Raw genomic sequence first — 21,292 nt, 5'->3', positions numbered from 1 at the left:
AAAACGTGCAAGCCCTCAAATACCAAACTTTGTCCCTCCCTCCCTCCTTCTCCTCACTCTGTTTCTTCTCAACAACTCTCTATTACTTCCCTCTCTTCTTCGTTCTCCCCCTCTCTCCCCTTTTATTTTTCTTCCTTTCCTCTAACCCCCGTCAACAACAAAACCAAATCGCTTGTTATCTCTTAACATAAAAACAATAAAAGCACAAATAAACATCATCCAATTAACCATAAGGGTAAAAAATACAAACAGTACCCAAACTATGGTCGACTCCGAATTTCTGTACCCAAGTTTCCAAAACTATCACTTTGGTACCTGACGTTCGGACCCCGACCCAACTTTAGTACCTAAAACACTATTGGCCGTTACGGAGTTAGTCAACTGTCAAACTTTGAGGGGTATTCTCGTCCTTTCACCAGATTTCTTCTTCTTCCTCAAACTCTCTTCATTTTCTTCTTCCTCCCAACTCTCCCATCATCTTAGGCACGGGTGGGCTGCGCAGGCGCGGGGCGCTGGGTGGGCTGTGCAAGCATGGGACGCGGGTACATATGTTGGGTCGGGCTAGATAACCTGGGTACCATTGTGATAGTTTTTGAAAATTTAGGTACAGAAATTCAGAGTCGGTCATAGGTTGGGTCCTATTTGTATTTGTTTCCCTGGAGGTAAAGACAGAGGGTCGGTTCTAGCCCTAAGAAAATGCCATGTGGCATGATAGTTAACGCCGTCCATGACGGCAGGTATGAGTGTTAGGTCGGGTGGGATATTTGGGGTACCATTATGATAGTTTCGGAAGCTTGGGTATAGAAATTCGGAGTGGCCCATAAGTTGGATACTGTTTGTAATTTTTTCTCTAACCATAATCCAACCATCTAAACTACATAAACTGGAAGTAATAACTATGAGTATCTCCACTTTTTGTTGGGAAGTTAGAGCCCACAAGTGATAAGAACCAAGAAGCTTCAATTTGCACAAAATCAAGAAGCTCATAAGTTAAAGCTAAACTTTATTCCCACTATCTCCAAAAGTGATCAAAGGAAAATATATTTGAATCCAATTGGGAAAAGATATCATTTTTAATTCAGTTCAAACCATCAAATATTCAAATAAAGAGGTGAACATCCGATGAATATAAACCGAACCGAAAAGATTAACGCTCCTCCTAGAAACTAATTAAGATAAATTTGAAACTGCTTCAACTGCAATTTGGGTTATAAACTGCTTCAAATGTACACATCAAGTAACGGCAAAGTGAAGGAAACGAAAGACCAGAAGAAGCAGAAAGAAATCACAGCAGGGCCGTAATGGGTTGATGCGGCGGAGCTCCGGGATCATCCAAGTCCTCGCTTCTCTGTGGCTTTGATGAATAAGCTGCGAAACCAGATAAATGTCGAGCCAAGGCTGTAACCCTCACATCCCAGATGCCAATATACCAGAAACCCCTTATCCTTTTACCATGACAGCACGGAATTTACAGTTAACAGTCAACAAAATTTTGCCAGTTTCTGTGGAGGAGAAGAGGCCACGTCAGTGGGGCCCCTTTGGTCTACAAATGTGTTGGTTCATTGCAGCCTCCTCCAGTTGTAAGGGTCTTAGGGAGCCACCTCCAAGCATTTGGCGTAAAGCTTGTATTTGAGTTGGTTGAAAAAACTCAAAAAGGTAGCTTCTAGACAGAACCAGAATCATCAACCGATTCACTGCAGACGTCCCAGTGCAGCTTCAATGTCGACGTTCATGGCCGCTTCCAATCCAAATCCAAACAAATCCTTCGAGGTCCGTTTCAATTCCCACTCCCGCCTTTTCCTTTTTCTCAACCCATTTCTCTCTAACCAAATCCTCCCTTCAATTTCATCTGATTAACAGGTCGCTCAGCCCCCAACCGACTCCGTTTCGAGTCTCAGCTTCAGCCCTAAGGCTAACTTTCTGGTCGCAACCTCCTGGGACAACCAGGTTCGTCTTCTCCTTCTTCTTTTCCTTTTCCCTCAAATGCTTAGCCTTGGATTCTGTTTTGGTTCAGAAATTTAATTGTTGAGACTCGATCGTCTATAGGAGTTGCGGTGGTTGTGTTTGTGTAATTCATGGAAACTGGAATGAGATGAGCGTACTGCATTTCGATTTGGTTTTTGTGTTTTCGATTTTGGTTGGCAGATAGAGTAATTTGGATTTTAGGAAATGACTGCTGATATGCCTTTGGTTTAGGTGCGATGTTGGGAGATACAACAGAGTGGAGGAAATGTTGCCAGTATGCCCAAGGCAGCTATATCGCACGATAATCCGGTAATATTTAGGATTCCATTTCGTTTGAGCCGACTTCTCGAGTCTGTTTGTTTGAGTTTTCTTGGTTTTTTTTATGATCAGTGGTAATTATTTTTTTTCTGTAGACATTAATGCCTGTGTCTCGATATTAAAAGAGTGTTATGTGTAACACATATAAAGAAAAAGGGAAGCAATTGTTATTATTGAAGGTGTGAGAAATGTGTACAAAATCTTAGGTTATAAGCAAGAAAGTGGAGTACTGCTATTATTTAGGAGATAGAATCCTAAGAAATTTATACATACAGTCACACGAGTGCGCATGTGGCTGTGAATGAGAACTCAAGATCAGGTCGGTTTGCACAATTATTCATTTGTGGAAAGGCTACCACGAGTATTTCTTACCTTTTTACCTTCTCTAATACATATCTGCAAATATAGGTTTTGTGCTCAACTTGGAAAGATGATGGGACAACTGTGTTCTCTGGAGGTTGTGATAAGCAAGTTAAGATGTGGCCTCTGATGTCTGGTGGCAACCAAACAATGACTGTTGCGATGCATGATGCGCCCATCAAGGAAATAGCTTGGATCCCTGAGATGAGCCTCTTGGTGACAGGAAGCTGGGACAAGACTTTGAAGTAAGTCAATCATAGTATTCATTCCCCATATTTTTTGAACATCAGAATATGCACTAGAACCCAGAACCTTATGTTATATTCTTGTGAAATTAGTTTGTGATAGGTTATGTGCAGTAGTGCAGTTAAGAATGTTGTGCACTGCCCTTGCCAGTCTATATCCCTTTTACTCCTAACTGTTCTTTTGTGTTGATTTATTTTCCTTTACAGTCTGACAGCTATGATTCTTGTAGCTGTTGATATGTTTTATTTCCACTTTCACTTTATTCATCATGTTAACAAAGGTTTTTACATGACATAAAGTTTTCCGTTTCTTATGTATGATAGTTACTGCCTTTCTTCAGGTATTGGGATACAAGGCAGCCAAATCCAGTGCATACCCAACTACTCCCAGAGAGGTGCTATGCATTATCAGTGAGACACCCTCTGATGGTGGTTGGAACTGCTGATCGAAATCTTATTGTTTATAACTTGCAGAGTCCACAGGTATCATTTTATTTTCAGTTTGTTTTAAGATAAATAATGTGACAAAAGTAAACTTCCAAAATTTCCAGAATTACCATTTATTTAGGCTATTAATTATTATTTATCTTGTGTAGTGGCGTAGTGCTTGAGGAATAAACCTTTAGTTTCCAATTGCAGTCAACCACTTTATTTAATAATAAATTGCAGTTTTGTTAGGTTTTCTTCTTTAGGATTCTCATATGTATTTAAGTTGTGGTTACCTTATAATTATTTCCAATTACTGACAGACTGAGTTCAAGAGAATCATTTCACCCCTAAAGTATCAGACAAGGTGTGTTGCGGCATTTCCTGATCAGCAAGGATTCTTGGTAAGTATCCTTGCAATTCTTTTTTTCTTTTTTTATCCTTCCCTTTTTGTTATGGCCTTTTAGTTTTCTATCTAGTTCTGTAGTTTCTCTGTCTGAGATTCTCCTTTTTAATGGCATTTTAGAACAACAAACTGAAATATGCTTTTCTTGCATGAATCCTTGTTTTGAACAGAAAACTTAATTTATTGTTATACTTATATTATATATAAATAGATTTATTCATGTGGTGCTTGCTAGAGGGAGGCATATGTCAACAGTCTTATTGAGGTGATTGGATACATATCTTTTGTATAGCCTTCAAAATTGGTACATTATTGGACAGCAGGAGCTTTTTAAATTTTGTGTGTGTGTAAATCTTGGTGCTCAGGCGGGTTGAGGGGATGGTTACAAACCCCCTTCTCTTCTTCTTTATTCATTTTCTTCTGTGTTATTCATTAGTCATAAATGTGAGGAAGTGATGTAAATATCTCTTCCTGCTCTGCTTCTTCTTGGCATTATTTGACATTGGGTACTTGCCGCTTAGATTTCAAGCAGTGTGCCAATTCAGAACCTTATCTTTTATACCACCTCTTTTTGGTAGTATTCCATAGCCATAATGCAGATAAGTGATCCAAATGTCTATTCCTCTGCTTTTACTTAGAATTATTTGACATTGGGTGCTGTTGAAAATATATACATCCCACATGGGAAAAATGGGACCTTGCCTATGGGTTTATAAGGGTTTGGGCCACTCCATCCATTGCCAATTGGTTTTGGATGTGAACCCCAGATTACTTTATCAGGTGCTTACTAACTTGGAATTATTTGACATTGGGTGCTTACTAATTAGATTTTGGACCAGTGGTCCAATTTTAAAACCTTGCCCTGAGACACAGACCAAAGCCAAAGAAACTTTTAATGTGTACATCATGTAATATTTGGAAAACCGGTTGGCATGGGCCAGCTTTTGTCCTTGAAATGCATATTTAAGTGAAGTTGGTATCATAATAAAGTTTATATGTGAAGCACATCATGTTTATGGGAACTGGGTTGCTTAGTAGAGATGCGTTAATGACTGACATGAAACTTCTGGGTTATTAAGTTTTGTTTTCCACTATGAGTGGAGAATAAGTACTACAATACCTTTACTTGTCATAAAGGTCTATCTCACGCCATTGCAATGATGGTTTTATGCTTCTATAGCCATCGAGTCTTGGGGACATAACAGGAACCTCCCATTAGAGATTACTCTAATCTTTGTTGTCGGTAGGTTTCAAATGACTTTCTGCTGGACGAGATGAGTTTTCATAAGAGAGGGGCAGTGAAAGAAGAAATAATATCTTTTCTCTTTGCCAAAAAAGAAGAAATTTTACCTTGCCAATGAGTTTCAAAACAATATTTGTCTCATTTTTTAGACTCATAATGCATATGATAATCTTTTGAATTATAATATGCTTATTTCATAGAAATAATATCCTTACAGATTTTCTTGCAAAGTATTATAGTAGTTTGTTTTACGTTTGGCATTGATTAGTCTGTAACATGAAGTAACTTTGAACAATCCATTTTAATGGTAAAGTACATAAATAAGCGTACAATTCTGTGATGGGTGCTGGATAATAACCATTGCTTCTTGAGGCGCTAGGTTCTTAGCATTGCTGTTTTCTGGATAGCATTGCTGTGCTCTGGATCCTGTCAGCACTCAGAGGTTTGGTGCCCTGCTGCTACTGGTCATTCCTGCAGTCCATGGATGCTATCCAATTTTTGTATTTACTAATCTGTTTTCTTTAGATGTTGCCACTCTTTTAAAAGAAGTCAACAGCCATTATAAAAGGCTTCGAGCCTTTGTGTTTTTTTTTTTTTTTTGGTGAGTTGAGGAAGCACAGATTTATGTTCAACAGTCACCTGGGGACTTTGATTTTGAGGGTTTGCGTTTTTACTGTTTTCCAGTGAAGCAAGCAAAAGTATATTTAGGAATCTTTTCTTTAGTAGAGTTCCTCAATTGAGATGGGGTTTCTGTAGTTCCACTGAATTTCAAGGATGGCTGTATAGTTTACTCCGCTATGTTATGAACCAGTTTTGAGTAATTTATTGGTTTCCCCTGCCTACTAAGATAATGAAAATAAATTATTCAACCATGATTATCAAGATAGTTCTTAGACCTCAATATAAACACATGTTCATACATACGGCACTATATATTTGTTTTTGAATCATATCTGTTGAGCTTGATAGTTTACTCTGCTATGTTGTCAACCAGTTAATGTAATTTGTTTCCCCTGCCTAGTTTTTAGGTAATGAAACCATGATTAGTCAAGATCGCTCTTAGACCTCAATATTAAGTATTAACACATTCATACAATGCCACTACATATTTGTTTTTGAATCATATCTATTGAGCTTGATAGTTTACACCACCTCAATATTAAGTATTAACACATATTCATACAATGCCACTACATATTTGTTTTTGAATCATATCTTTTGAGCTTGATAGTTTACACCACTATGTTGTGATTGTTGTCAACCAGTTTGAGTAATTTATTTGTTTCCCCTGCCTGTGTCTTAGATGATAAAAATAAATTATTCAACCATGATTAGTCAAGGTAGTTCTTAGATCTCAATATAAACACATGTTCATACATATGCCACTATATATATATATATATATATATATATATATATATATATATTTCTTGAATTATATCATTATTGAGCTTGATATGTAAAATTGGATACTGGCTCCTCGCTTTTTGCGTGATAAGTATCATCTTCCACAGTTATTAGTAAACTAATCATTATTCTAATGTTATTCTCTCACCAGGTTGGCTCTATTGAAGGGCGGGTTGGTGTACATCATCTGGATGAGGCACAACAAAGTAAAAACTTTACCTTCAAATGCCACAGAGAGGGCAACGAGATATACTCAGTCAATTCTCTGAACTTCCATCCTGTAAGATTGTCCATTTCCTTCCTTTTTCATTCTCCAGACTTTGGTGGGTGATTACTGAGGTCATTTTTTTTTTTGTCCTTTCTTTCTCTCTAATGTTATACAATAAAGACAAAAGGAAAAAGGGAGGCATAGAGAGAGGGCAGATGATGGAGGTGAAGGCGAGGAGAGAAATCCATTAGAATAGCTCATAAAAAAAAAAAAAATTATAAGTTTTTTATTATCTACAGGTTATCGTATGTATTCCTCTTGACCTAAAATAAGTCAAACAGAACAACGGAAAATTTGTGAAAAGTAGGACAGGAAAGCATCCACTGTGCTATTAAAATGGTAAATATTATAATCAAGGACACTCCAGGCACATGTGATGCAGTAGTCACAATTTGGTTAGAAAAATACCCTCTTTGCATGCTCAAGAAGAAGACCAGTCCTTTTTGTTCCAAAATGAAGTCTCCATGGTAGTCTAAGAGTCCATTTGTGTAAGTGATAATAATTACATATACCAAGAGTCATTCTAGTAATTGATGTTCAGTTTTATTAGGATGATAAGTAGAATTTCTTTTCAGTAGGGTCTCATGAAACATAACTCATAATGGCAACTATCAAATGCTTTAACGGACTTATGCCATCAAATAATTTGCGGACATAGTTGGTATTCAATGTTCAACCCACTTGAAAAATGTAATATTCATACAAATTATTCAATCAGGTGGTTGCTTCTACTAAATCTCCTGACACTATTTATGTCATTTAACATAATAGTTGCCTTTTTCTGTAAGACATCATTCTCTAGTGGATGGTTTTATTTTCTGTTCACTGTTATTCGTCATTTGAGAGCTTATTTTGTGTTCCTGATCGCAGGTGTATCACACATTTGCTACTGCTGGTTCTGATGGTTCTTTCAACTTTTGGGATAAGGACAGCAAACAGAGACTAAAGGTTTTATTCACATCTATTTACTGTTTAGTTGTTTTTGAATATATATATATATATATATATATATATATATATATATATCTCCATTTTAACACACGCCACTATTCTGAATTATCTCCTCCCACTCTCTTATATATGTATATATGTACACCCGACATGCACCACCATTCCTTCAGATTCTCTATAAGTTACTTAAGTTGCTGTTAAACTGGCACCCTATTGATCAGTTTGTCAATTCCTTGACTCTCTCCATCTTTGTTAAATTTGGTGTTTGACCGAACCTTCTATAATTTCTAGTTATATGCATATAGGTGTCTAACAAACTTTTTGGATTTTCAGGCCATGGCAAGGTGCAGTCAACCAATACCTTGCAGCACTTTCAACAACGATGGTTCCATATTTGCATACTCGGTAATTTTCTCCGCTTCTTGATACTGATACCAGGATCAACTATGTGTGTGTACACTTACATGCTCAATTAAAATAACAGAACTGGCACACCCCAAGGTATTGTGGTCCGTAGTGGTGTATTGTTTGTCACACTGCTGTTCAGTTAATAATAGATGAAGCATCGCACATTGGCTTTAATGAAAACGTATTATTTTTTTTTTTTTTATGAAGCCAAACTATATCATTTTGCCTTGGTTTTTGAAATAGAATGAAAAAGTCCAAGATCCCTCAACTATGAGAAAAGCATGGCTGCCCTCCTTTCCCCTCCCTACCAGCTCCACAGTCCAACTACATCATCTGTATCAGTAGCAGTTCTATGCTTCTAATTCTCCCACTGTCCAATAATTGCGATTTTTATTTTTATTTATTTTAGTTTTTATCTGTTGTCTGTATTTTCTGGAATCCCCCCCCGCCCCGCGCCCGGTCTCTGCTCAGTAAAGGATTTGTTTTTGTATTATTTATTAGGCTGATAAGGCCTGTACAGCTATGCCTTGATAGATCTGTAGACTTGACTTTCATGGGGTTTAGAAAAAGTAAGTCCATCCAGTTCCACTGATATTTCCCTCTGAGGTCTAGATATTAAAATGACTGTATACATGTTATTCAACTGGTCTAAAGTGGTAGATGAATTTTATTAAATTACATTTTCGGAACAGAGTATTTCCATTTAAACCTTAATATTTGAGAGCTATCAATTTCCTCGCTTTACGGCTTTGCCGGTTTTGTTTGTTTGTGCATGAAAATCTATAAACCACTCGTAAAACTTGGTAGCCCAATGCTTAAATAATAGTGTCCCCTAAATATGACATTCAAGCTATTTATCGCATGTGTTTATTAGGTTTGCTATGATTGGAGTAAGGGCGCAGAAAATCACAATCCGGCCACAGCAAAGAACTACATTTACCTCCATGTTCCACAGGTATTTTAAAAAAAAAAAAAAATTATGCTTGAACAGCTTTCTTAATGAAGACCTAAAGAAGTTGAAATGTTAAAAACTTTTATGCACTTGATTGCAGGAATCTGAGGTGAAAAGCAAGCCACGAATCTCAACTGGTGGAAGAAAGTGAAGCTGGTCCTGATTGTCTTGATCAGACATGCTATTGTATAAGCTAGTTTTGTATATAGGACATGATTTTGCGGCTATGCCTCAGATGGTAGATGTTTAGGTAGGAAGGTTTCTCTGGTCTTGTTTTGAAGTTTCATCTCCCTTCAGATTGTTTGCTACATACTAGATTGGCATGTTACTATAGCAAATAGCATTGAATAATGAATGCCCTGTAAAGTTGGGTCAATTTCTCTAATGCCATGTTTGGTCAATTTCTAATTCCATTTTAGAGCGTCTCATTCAATGTTTATACTGCAAAGAATGATACTGATTGAGAAGCACCATTCTGGAACACGTCCATTGATGTGAAACTCTGACGTTTCAACTTGTTAGGGCCGATAGTCACTGTCATGTAGCTATCCGCCAAATGACCTCCCATGAAATGCTAAACATTAACCCTAACAAATACATCGTAAGTTGCATGTCACGAACAAAAAACAACGAAATAATGATGGCAGTATACATACAATTGGGAATGGCGCGCCTCAAATTTACTTGCAACACAATTGTGCTGCGACCACGGAAATAATAATTTATTTATAGAGACAATCTCGACTAATTTTCAGGATACATAAATATGACAACAATGGTGCTTTTTTCATGGCCTTTCCTAGATCCTGCCGTGTTGCTAGCACCAGAATTTTATGATGCCAGTTAACACCCTATTAAAAATTACAGTAGCACTAGCTCCATTGTTTGATATAAACAGGAAACTAGAGACAATAAAATTGGAAAACAAAAGCAAATAAAAGAGAAGAAAAGATAGTAATATACACAAATGTGGTATCACTGAAATACAAAATGGGGCTTCTTAATTCCCAATTACCTCTTACACTGTATACAGAGCGTAACACGAGTATCATCGGGGACCTGACAACTCATCGGGGGGAATATGAGAAGTTGAGTCGATGATCCAATTAGTACTTGGATGGTGAACAGGGTTATAGTCTTGACGGAACATCTCCTCTTTCTGCCATTCCTCCCATCTTTCAGCTAAACCATCACCTTCAAGCATTCTAACAACCTCTGACATTTTGGGCCTTTCTCCGGGGGAGCCTGACGTGCAGAGTAGAGCAACTTGGATCAGCTGCTCTACCTCCTCGTCAATATAATTACCCTGTAAATCAGCATCGACAAGTGCTTCCAACCTTCGATCTTTCAACAGACCTTTTACCTGAAGATTCAAAAATAATGTCAGGCAAATGTGACGACCATGGAAAACAAAAATGTCCATGTAATGTTTGAACTTTGAGAGACAATTGTCTATAGCCAACCAGTCTGATTTCAAAAATCACATTCAGCTATAAAGAAAGACTGGAAAACAGAGCGAGGAAAACAGATAATGATTAAATCAAGTACATATGCCCACAATCGCCCTCCCTGTCTGCCCCCCCTCCACTCCTAGACCAGTGTCAGTGCTGGTCAAGGTAGCAGAGTTGCCATGGCCATTTGTTACTTGGAAACTAAAAAATTATGGCGGATTTAGCATGATGAAATGTCAACAGAGATTAGATGCATGTTAAACATATCACGGGAAACTGTTATCTGAAAATAAGGTACAGGGAACAACAGGAATACACAAGGGCATACCCAATCAAGTAACATGACATCATCATCATTCGCAAGCCGAGCAAGATCAAAAGCCCTCTGTCCAGTTATTAGTTCAAGAAGCATGACTCCATATCCAAAAACGTCAGTTTTCTCTGAAGACTTTCCAGTTGAGAGATACTCTGGTGCTATATGTCCAATCGTACCACGTACGGCTGTGGTGACGTGTGTATCCTTGTAATCCATGAGTTTAGCTAACCCAAAATCTCCAACAACTGCTTCATATTCCTCATCCAACAAAATGTTTGCAGCTTTTACATCACGGTGAATAATTTTCGGATCACAGTGATCATGCAAATAAGCAAGGCCCCTTGCAGATCCCAATGCAATGCGTTTCCTCTTTTGCCAATCAAGTGGAGATTGTGATTCCGGACGCTCTATAAAAAAAACACATTATCGTGAGAGTGGAACTACAAATTACACACAAAAATGACCAAGTACGATTTCTTGAATCATACTTGTTAATTGGACTTTACTTTTATCCGCTTTGGAATTAAAACAAATAAGAAGCTTCCAGATTTTTATACTTGTATACCTGAGGCAACATTAATTTGGTATCCCTCTCAATTTCGACAGAAACGAAATCAAAATAAAAAGTGATAAAAATGACAAAAGGGATGACACAAATCAAAATTGTAACAGAAGATATGGAGTGGCATATAACTGTATATATTTAACTAAAATAAATCTACATTTCATTACAACAAGGACCCATATAAGAGTTAAAGGACTACCTCTTAAACATGATGCTACACTTCCATTAGACATATATGGATATACGAGCAGCCTTTCTGTTGGTGTCATGCAAAAACCACGCAGACGAAGCAGATTTCGATGCACAGCCATGCTAATCATTTCTACTTCTGTTTGGAACTGTAGCTCCCCACCTTGGGTTCTCTCCTCTTTAAGTCTTTTTACAGCCACCAGAGAACCATCAGCTAAACGCCCTTTATAAACCTTACCAAATCCACCTCTACCTAGAATATGTCTATTGCTAAAGGTATCTGTTGCAACTTGTAGCTCACGTAAAGAAAACCTTTTGAGCTGTCCTAAATGAACTTCAGGATCCTCCTCAGCTGCAAAGAGTGTATATAAGTGAAACTTGCATTTCATACCACAACATCAATGTGATGAAGTTAATACTTTTATGTCTTATAGATCACTAACCAGGTACATCAAAGAAATGATCCTGTGGTTTTCTTCGTCGCCACCAAGCAAGTGCAATTGCAGGGGCAGCAAACAGCAAAGCAGCACCAGCAGCAACCCCTCCAGCAATAGCCCCAGTACGGCTGTTACCTGAGATTAATCAGTTTTAAAAAGTGATCGTATAGAATGACCCTAGATGAAAACTCATCTATGTCTAATTATATATAGCTCTTTATCACTCTGACTCTCTAAACCAACCCATCACCACCCCAAAAGAGTTGGACATACCCAAAAAAGAGTTAGTTGACAAAGTACTGCAATTTCAACAAGAAACCCAATTACTACCTCCTACTTGAACATAATAAAGTTTCAAACATAAGATTAGTCAAGCAAAATAGAGGCTTGACCTTCAAAAAATTCACATCAACTTGTTTGTGCATCACAGATATGGAGAAACTGCAGAAGGTTTCAGATAAAATGAAATTGGATTCCTAAAAATTGCTAGCTTCACTTTTTACACTTTGATTCAAGAGATTGTATATAAAGCAACAGTATCTCCTGAATGATGGAAAAAGGCATGATAATGCAAATAATATAAATAGTCAAATAAGAGTGTTATGAAAAAAAATCAACAAACTGACGAAACAATTTAGATCCGAATCTCCAAAACTATTTGAAATAAACAAGAATAGTAATAATATAGGTAAGAACCTGAAATAGGACTTGGGCTTGGAGAAACAGGAGGAGTTGGAGTGACTGGAAGCTCATTCAGATTAGGATTATTTTGAAAACTGCAGGATGAAAAATTATAGGGCTTAGTTTATCATTGTGCCAGGTAAACAGAGATTACCACTGTGGAAAAAGGAAAGACAATGAATAATATTTCTTCAACGAACCTGATGGGAGTAAAGAGTGAAAAGGAACCATTGACCGGAATATCTCCAGTCAGATTGTTGTTTGAAAGATCCCTGCATTGCATGTGTTATCTCTGTTATTTGCATACTTTTGAAAGTGGAGGATCAAATTATTACACACACACACTCTCTCTCTCTCTCTCATACTTTTCTAGTTTAATATTTGAATGGAGATCAAATGAAAGTATACAACACTTACAGGACTTGCAATGATGCAATCTTGGTCAGTGATCTGGGAATTTCCCCCCTCAAGGTATTGTTGTTGAGACGCCTATTTCATGGAACAGCAACCGTTATGCCCATATAATCACAATACAACAGAGACATCCCATAGAGTACTGACAATGTATATATAAAATGTTATTACTTTTCTTTCCTTATACTGAGCATGTATCTATAAAATATTAGTACTTGTCTTTCCAAGTAAACATATAAGTTATAATGGTGTTCAGAGAGACAGTCCATAGAGTACTCAGATGATCCCATACAATAGTGTGAAAACGTAAAAAAACAAAAATAAAAATGAGGTCTGTTTGCAAATTGTGTCAAAAAAAAAAAACAAGGACAAGGAACTACAAAACTCTCAAGACATCCATCCTATTAGAGCTTAATCCTTAAATAGGCAACTTCATTGGTTAGGAGTTGGGACACATTCCTAAACAAAATCAGCTTGTTATAATCCACATATTTAAGATCAGTGTGGTTCTTAATAAGGATGTAGTAATTGTGAGTGCTTGAGCCCATACTAAAGAGCAGGGCACAATATATTTTACTGATAATACAAGAGATGTTTTGTATAACATAACCAAAATATGCACAATTAAGTAGATCTCCTGATTAATTGCAGATGCTGCAACCAATCGAAGTAAAAGGCTTAGAGAAGCAAAAAAGAGCATTGATGGTTTTTATGACCTAAAAATACTCTACAAGGATGCCCAAAACTGAAATGCAATTACAGTATTGTACAGCTCTCACAATGAAAAACAATTTACTAAACCACGATTACGAGACACAGTCATAATGGACTAGCTGTCCAATGACAGGAATACAGAAAAAAGTCCCTAGTTACGTAGCCAAAACTGAAATTCAAAGACTAACAGGTCTCCAATCTGCAAAACACAGAAATGGTGTAGCCAGAAAATTCTGAAGACTTTGATGCCTATAGTGATGACCCTAAACTGTTTTCCATCTACTATACCACAATTAACTGACAAGCCTGTGCTTCCAAATCTTCAAGGTATAATAAAGAAATGGCAATCAGTTATGGAAACCCTTTTTCCAATTACCCCCAACTTCTTTCGTTTTTTTTTCCCCACTTCTTTTGGCCACAAAAATATTAAAACAGCAAGAAACGAGGGATATTTTGAAAAATAAAGGGGGACTAACGGGGGACCAACTTAAAGGGGAAGTTGATGTTATTAAGTTCTCTTTCTCTCTCGCATATTGTCAACAAACCAGAATATAGTCAGATCCACAATCAGAGAACCAAGACAGAGAAAAGTAGCACTAAGTCTGGGAGGACACAAAATTAAATCAACTCATTGCGGCTTTTTCTGTCTAACAATAAGGCTAACAGGGGATAATGTCTAAGATCTACAGAGACCAACGCACACAGGGCAGACCAAAAACTAAATTGATCCCGAAGCTCTTCCACACCGATCCTTGAATATCCTTCACAAATCCTTCTATTTCACTCCATCCAAATAACCCCAAAAATGCCAACATCCTGCAACGCCCAAGGGTTTAACCTCTAGCCTCTTCCTATACATTGACACTCCCGTGATATTATTCTCTTTTAAATTTTCAAACTAGCAGCAATAGTAGGAGAAAACTAGTGGTATGCTCTGGCCTCATTAGTTCCTCCCCCTACCTGACTAGCACCTTCTTTAAAATCTTCGTACCATATTTCATTAAACAATTAGTTTAATACATCTTCTGTAAAAGACCTTGCATCAAGTGTTGCAATCATATGAAATTTATATACCAGTGAACTAGGAATCTTCACAGTGGGGTCCATTGACAAACTAACTCTATGGGTCTTCCTTAAAGACTCTTGCCGTTGGAGTTCCATCACATCTTATAATTTGTCTTCTTTTCTTCCACCGTTTTGTTCATCTGTTTGATATTATTTTCCCTTTTTCTAATTTGTTTAATTCCACCTAGTTGTCTTGACTTCAGTGGCATGATATTGCCAGATCATAGTCGACATAGTAGAATATTGGGTTCACCTTATCTTTTATAATGCATTTAAAGGAAAAATACCACTACAAAGGAAAAATTGAAGCATTGGGAATATAACAAACAAAACTAAGATGGATTTCCTTTTCTTATATTTGCTACTACAACATGAGTCCAATATATCAAGCAATGTATCCCCACTTATTTGTTTTAAGAGAAAAAGCCATATGTAGAATTTAAACAGTAAGTGCAACAAAGGAAGAAAAACCAGAAAATAAATAAATTTAACAGCTGAAGAATTTAGAGAAAGGATGTGAGTCCATACAGGAAACGCAGCTTTTCAAGGTTGCCAAGTGTTGATGGAATTTCGCCATCTAATTTGTTCAAGTAAAGATCCAAGCTCACTAGGTTGTTCAAACCGCCAAGCTCTGTTGGAATATTACCGGTTATGTTATTACTATAAAGTTCCCTGTCAAGCAAGAGTCATATGAATCCACACATCAGTTTCACTTTCTAAACAAACAAACAAACCAACTCCGACGCACATAACTCTGAAAACAACCACAAATACAATTAGAGACAAACACACTCACAAGTACTGTAAATTGGTAAGCACTCCGAGCTGCGTCACCAGGTTACCGGAGAGATTAGCATTGCCAAGATCACTGATTGAGCACAAACACACAAGCAATTCAATACCTCTTTTTTATACTCTTTTCGCAATCCTATAGTGTTTTCGCAATCATAGTGACATTAACAAGATGAGCTAGGCAGCTACACTTACACTCTGGTGACGCTGTTTTCGGAGTTGCAAGTGACATGGAACCATGTGCAGGGATTGACCAGAGTAGGATCCCAACTCTGGAGAACATTGTTAGGATCAGCCAAACTGCTCTTCAAGGCATTCAATGCGTCACCTGTGATCAAGTCAGTGAGAGAGTCAATGAGTTGTTCAACACAGAATTGCAATAACCAAAGAGAGCGAGGACACACACAGACCTTCGACGTTGGCGGAGACCTTAACGAGTAGTTGAAGAAAGCCGAAGAGTAGAAGAATCAGCGATGCCTTGGTCGCGGAGAACATCGCGAGAGAGAGAGAGAGCTCAGAGAGTCGTCGTCGTCGTCGTCTTCCTCCTCATAAACGAATCCCTAATTTGGAGGGGGGAAGGGCGCGTTGACCGATCAAATTCCCCCGGCGGCGTTGACCGGATTCTAGAAAATTCGGCTGCCGCTGTTTGCTTTATTCTGTACCGGATTGATTGTATTGCCGATTTCGGAAAGTACGCACTGAGAGAGAGAGAGGAGACGACTTTGAATTGGAGCTCCGGGGAAAAGTGAAGGAGTTGGGGAGAGAGAGAGAGAGAGAGAGAGGTGGATGGGAGTCTGAGTCAAAGTTGCAGCAGCCCACCACGTTAGAAATTTCTTCTTTTAATTTTCGTTGAAGAAATTAATCATTTATATAATTTTTTGTATTTTGGGTAAAGTAAGGATTTAGAAGACCCCAGATGCGAGAGAGAGAGAGAGAGAGAGGGAAGTGGGAGAGCGGGGGTCCAAGAAGCACGCACGAACAAGAGGGGCCCACCAAGCACTACTCACATCACTGGCCGTGGGATTTTCTTTACTCTCACTCGGGACAACACTCGCTGCCTGCTCTTTGGTCAGAGTCAGACAGACACAGTAGTACTGGTGTCTCATATGCGCGCGGGAGAGGGAGACCCGGTTTTCTTAGAGCTGCGAATAAGAGTTTCGGCTGATTTATTGCCTGGGTTATATTCAACTATAACCGGGTGGTGAACAATAATAGAACACATGCTTATTTATTTAGAATAGAAAAAGTCATTAATCGAAGGCATTGAGATGTGACATGAGAGAATGAAGAAATTATTATAAGAATATTTCATTTCTAAGAAATTAGAATAAGAATGTAACTGATTATAATTGTTATTGTTTGCTAACGTTGGATTTAGAATTAAAGTGATTTCAATTACTAAAGTACTTCTACAAAAATAAATTGCCAAAACTTTATGTTCATCATCAAATCTTCACCGGTACATTGAGATCTTCTTCTATTTATATTTATATGCATATAAATAGACAATGATCTATTTCAATGCAGTAACCTGAGCTAAATATTTGATGCCAAAAGCAATGAGAATAAAGCAATGTACGCAAGCAAAAGAACCCAAATAATGAACATATTAGCTGCAAATTAATAAGCATACTATTCCAAATAACCTTCTTAAATAAATTATCCCCAAAAAAGCATAAATTGAAATATTAGTGTCAGCAAGTTATATATTTCTAGGTTTATGGGTAATTTGGAGTTATAAAAATACATAAGGATATTTTGGGTAGCAAAAAATGTATTCTTGAGGCTTTCATTCATAAACCCATATCCTTCCCCCCACTGGCTCCCGCGCGCGCGGTTATCAAGTTCTGAGTTATTCAGGAATTGATCCTTGACAATGAGGTGGGATCTACACATATTCCAATACCTATGTACGTTAGTAAATGTAGGGATGAGCGCGGTGTGGTTCGGCTCCGTTTGAGGCCCAAACCTCAACCAAACCGTTTTTTCCGGCTAGGCTACATTGCAAATCACAATCTCATTTCAAAAGGACTGGACCAATTATTTTAGTTGCAAATCGCAACCAATTATTTCGAAAGGTTGGTTTCAGTGTGGACCAATTTATTTATTTCAACTAGAAAGGGAAGTCCAAAGTCAAGCTTATTTTTACCTAATAATTTCAATAAGATATAAACAAATTTTCAATGCATTTAGAGTCCGCACAAATCTGCAAATGTTACTCAAATATCAAGCAACTAGCAGAAAGACCATATTTGAACACTTAACAAACCCACATTCATGTCAATTATCAAGCAAACATAGCAACTTGCAAACTGCAAACCTAAACAGAAATGAATTTCTTATATATTATGAACCAATAATTCCATCAATGGAGAAATAAATAAAATGTAATTAATACAAATTTGGTGCGCGTCAGTTTAAAGCGGGCGGTTTATGACTCGGAACCGCAACCGAACCACTTTTATGCGGTTCGGTGCAGTGTGGGTATAAAACGACACCGTTTTAGTTCGGTGCGGTTCGGGGCGATAACCGCATTTTCTGTACAAACTGCGCACCCCTAAGTAAATGCAGGATCATACATTGGAATCATTCTCTTCATTTTCATTCTCATTACAGGTACGTAAACGTGCCCTATTAATTATAACTGTTGTAGAAGTTTTATCTATGTGGTTGGTCACACTATGTTTTTGTCTTTATTAACTTAAATTTTTTTTTTTTTTTTTGAGAATTTTAACCAAAAAAATGAAAGAGGAAATGTGAATTACAAATTAGGAAGTGGATTTCACTCCCTTAGATCTTGAGCTTTTCTTCTGTTAGAAAGTGTGCCTGATAATTAGATCATATAGACAACTTGGGAAAAATAAATATCTTAAGACACATGTCAAGTGTTCGCAAAGGTATGTATCGGGGAACAAAAGCATTTCAATGCCATGCTACCAATTAATTTAAATTGCACTCTTCAACTAGAACAAAATATATACAATATTGAGTTTCATCAAGGAATCAAGCCATATATCTGTAGCATGAAAAGAATGCCAGTAATGTTACACAACTTGGGGAACACGAAGGCGTGTGGCCTTATGGGCAATACAAAGGCTTCAATACAACAAGTCCTCAACACAAACCATTTCCACAACAGCATGAATGAGAGAAACTTCAATATAACTTGGCAAGATGTCCAGAAGGTTTCGTGGCTGCCGTTATGATTACAGGGCTAAAAACAGAAAGAAGATGTAAGCTGACATTAAGGGAACTATAGCTAGAAGTCAGCAAAATAATTAGTTTTCAGCCAGTGATCTAAGAGTCGAATAAACTAGATTAGTTTTACACTACAACAAAATTAGTTTTTTACGACACACAATGTGCGCCGTAAAAGGCAACTTTATGGTACAAAAAAACATGTCATAAAAAATAAATTTATCTTGTGGCACACAAAATGTGAGCCTTAAAAAACATTTTTTGTGCGTCGTAACAAACTCTTTTGATCACCATGAAAAATCTTTTACAACTTTGATTTTGGGTGTCATAAAAGACCATGTTGCGTGTAGTAAAAGACACCTTTTACGTGTCGTAAAAAATGTCTTTATTCACTTTTCTAAGAGATAATGCTTTCAATTAAACCCTTTCATTAAAGCATAATAAACAAAAGCATTCGTGTAGTAAATTATATCAATTAAATAACTTCATATTACAAAATCATAGTATAATTAAACTGATTTTTAAATCAGATTAATTGATTACATGAGTACTTGAAAGGGTTGATTATAACTTGATATGATCCCACATGCCAACCATTTCCCATTAAGTTATACATCATAGAGCCTACAAAGACAAGTAATGACAAACATTAGTAAACTTGGCCCTTCAATCAGTCTAAATAGATAATCTGACATGCATAAGTCTCCCATGAAGTCCAAATAGTTAATTAACACAATATTACCATATAAAACAATCAAAATAGTAAACACTAGAGTTCATTAACCTACCCAATGGCAGTGCTTCCCATAATCCTACAGTATACTGACTTTGCCTCCATCCCATGCCTTCTGATTGCATCATGTAATGTACCATCATGGGAAGCAAAGTCAATTGATATGAAGGATGAATTGCCTGTGGAACTAGCTAGAAGAATTGAAGTTCAATGCAAGTTTTTATATTAATTTTCATCATTCTAATTTTAATTTGGATGTACCATAAAAATAATGTCCTTTCTAAAAGTATTAGGCGTCAATTCCTGCAAATTAGAAAAATAGATACCTCGATAATTGCATTGGTACATAGAACATACTCGATGACAACAGACTTGGTAAATTTTATTTAACTTGGTAAATTCACTCAATAACTTAACTTTCTGTGGTCACTCCTGCCCATTAAACTAAGACCACGGAATTAAATGATGAGAAAGGCTGCAAATTTACAATGGACAAATTGACACCTATATTGGCCATCTAGTTAATGCAAAAAATCATACTATGATGACAGTAGCACCAATAAAGGCCAAAGTTTCCCATTTTGAAAAGGTTCAAGCTGAATAAGGACATGCAATTGCTCCTACTTGAGTATTTCAAATACCTGTCTCAACCTCAATCAATGCTCATTGCTCGGGAGACAACACTTTAATCATTACATGACTGAAATAATAGAAACACTAAGGCTTGATAGTCAAAATCACCAGAGATATAGAATACCTCTCTCTTTAAGGAACAACAAGTATGCAGCCATAAAGCATGCAATATGGCCAATACCCATTATTATAACTCATTGATTAAAAAGAACAGACTTATTCACCCAAGTTGTTATTCTTATATTCTCATAGATCTTTCTCACTAACTAGATCCCAAGAAGTTCCTTCTGCTGCCAAAACAAGAAAACTTTAGCATGGACACCATATATATAAATCAAAAGGATGGCTAAGAAAACCTTTTTTTTTCATAATCCATATGCTTACCATCCATATTTTTTGGAACTGATGCTTGTGCAAATTCTAGCTTTTTCAAGCAAGTTGGAGGATTCAGCAGCAAAAGCAATCATATGCAAGTTTAGAAAGAGCAAAATTTGATAACAATGCCCACATATTGAGTCAAATACTGTTGGAAAATTTGGTCGATGGATGTTATTTTCGTCATCAGATTTTGTTTCCTACAAAATTCCATAAATATAATATTTTATTAGTAAATAAGTATAATCACATTAATGCCATAATAAGCTGAAAATAGAATATCAACACTTATCTTTTGGATTTTCTAGCCGCCACCCAATGATTACTTCAAAAAGAGTTTAAGGTTGAGGCATGTAAATACTGCCCTTAAGAGTAGATTTCACCCCTCGGAGACAATGTTTCGGTGTAGCAAGTTAGTGGCGCCCTACCCTCTAGGGTACAACAACCGTTAATCTTTGTAAGCGTACACTCGCAATACTTGGAACCTAGAACAGCTTGATAATTTCCTTTGGCATAGGAAAGAAGGAATATTGAGGGCATAAAATTGACTAGAATATGAGAAAAGAACTCTTCAGGAGAATGTATGATGATCATACATATACATATATAGGAAGGAAACGAAGGTATATATATGACTCAGCAGAGACTAGTAATTAAGGTACGATAATGATCATCAATATTCATAATGGTGACTTTTGTAATTGATATGGAAAAACTTACTGGTCAACAATGGATAAAGAAGCAATTAACATGCCTCACAATTGTAACGGATGTAGTGAA

General features: G+C 37.0%; 2 protein-coding genes across 2 annotated transcripts; one reads left to right on the top strand and one right to left on the bottom strand.

Annotated features, from left to right (window-relative positions):
- The first annotated feature begins 1,590 nt into the window (after positions 1-1,590).
- Positions 1,591-9,354, top strand: LOC112175409 (protein RAE1). The gene is made up of 11 exons (XM_024313082.2): positions 1,591-1,770; positions 1,861-1,947; positions 2,197-2,274; positions 2,692-2,888; positions 3,230-3,371; positions 3,638-3,718; positions 6,522-6,650; positions 7,509-7,586; positions 7,923-7,994; positions 8,872-8,952; positions 9,050-9,354. The coding sequence occupies exons 1-11, from the start codon at positions 1,720-1,722 to the stop codon at positions 9,098-9,100; spliced, it is 1,047 nt and encodes a 348-aa protein (XP_024168850.1). The 5' UTR covers positions 1,591-1,719; the 3' UTR covers positions 9,101-9,354.
- Positions 9,355-9,628: 274 nt separating this feature from the next.
- On the bottom strand, positions 9,629-16,412 carry LOC112176566 (BRASSINOSTEROID INSENSITIVE 1-associated receptor kinase 1). Its single transcript, XM_024314562.2, has 11 exons — positions 15,984-16,412; positions 15,769-15,901; positions 15,578-15,649; positions 15,310-15,453; positions 13,006-13,077; positions 12,789-12,860; positions 12,604-12,683; positions 11,914-12,042; positions 11,481-11,822; positions 10,729-11,123; positions 9,629-10,312 (listed from the first exon to the last, which is right to left on the bottom strand). The coding sequence occupies exons 1-11, from the start codon at positions 16,066-16,068 to the stop codon at positions 9,998-10,000; spliced, it is 1,839 nt and encodes a 612-aa protein (XP_024170330.1). The 5' UTR covers positions 16,069-16,412; the 3' UTR covers positions 9,629-9,997.
- Positions 16,413-21,292: the final 4,880 nt, after the last annotated feature.

This window comes from Rosa chinensis, chromosome 7, assembly GCF_002994745.2.
Source record: "Rosa chinensis cultivar Old Blush chromosome 7, RchiOBHm-V2, whole genome shotgun sequence".
NCBI classification, from domain to species: Eukaryota; Viridiplantae; Streptophyta; class Magnoliopsida; order Rosales; family Rosaceae; genus Rosa; species Rosa chinensis.
The sequence above is the reverse complement of the archived record's forward strand: the minus strand, read 5'-3'. Positions and strand labels throughout refer to the sequence as shown.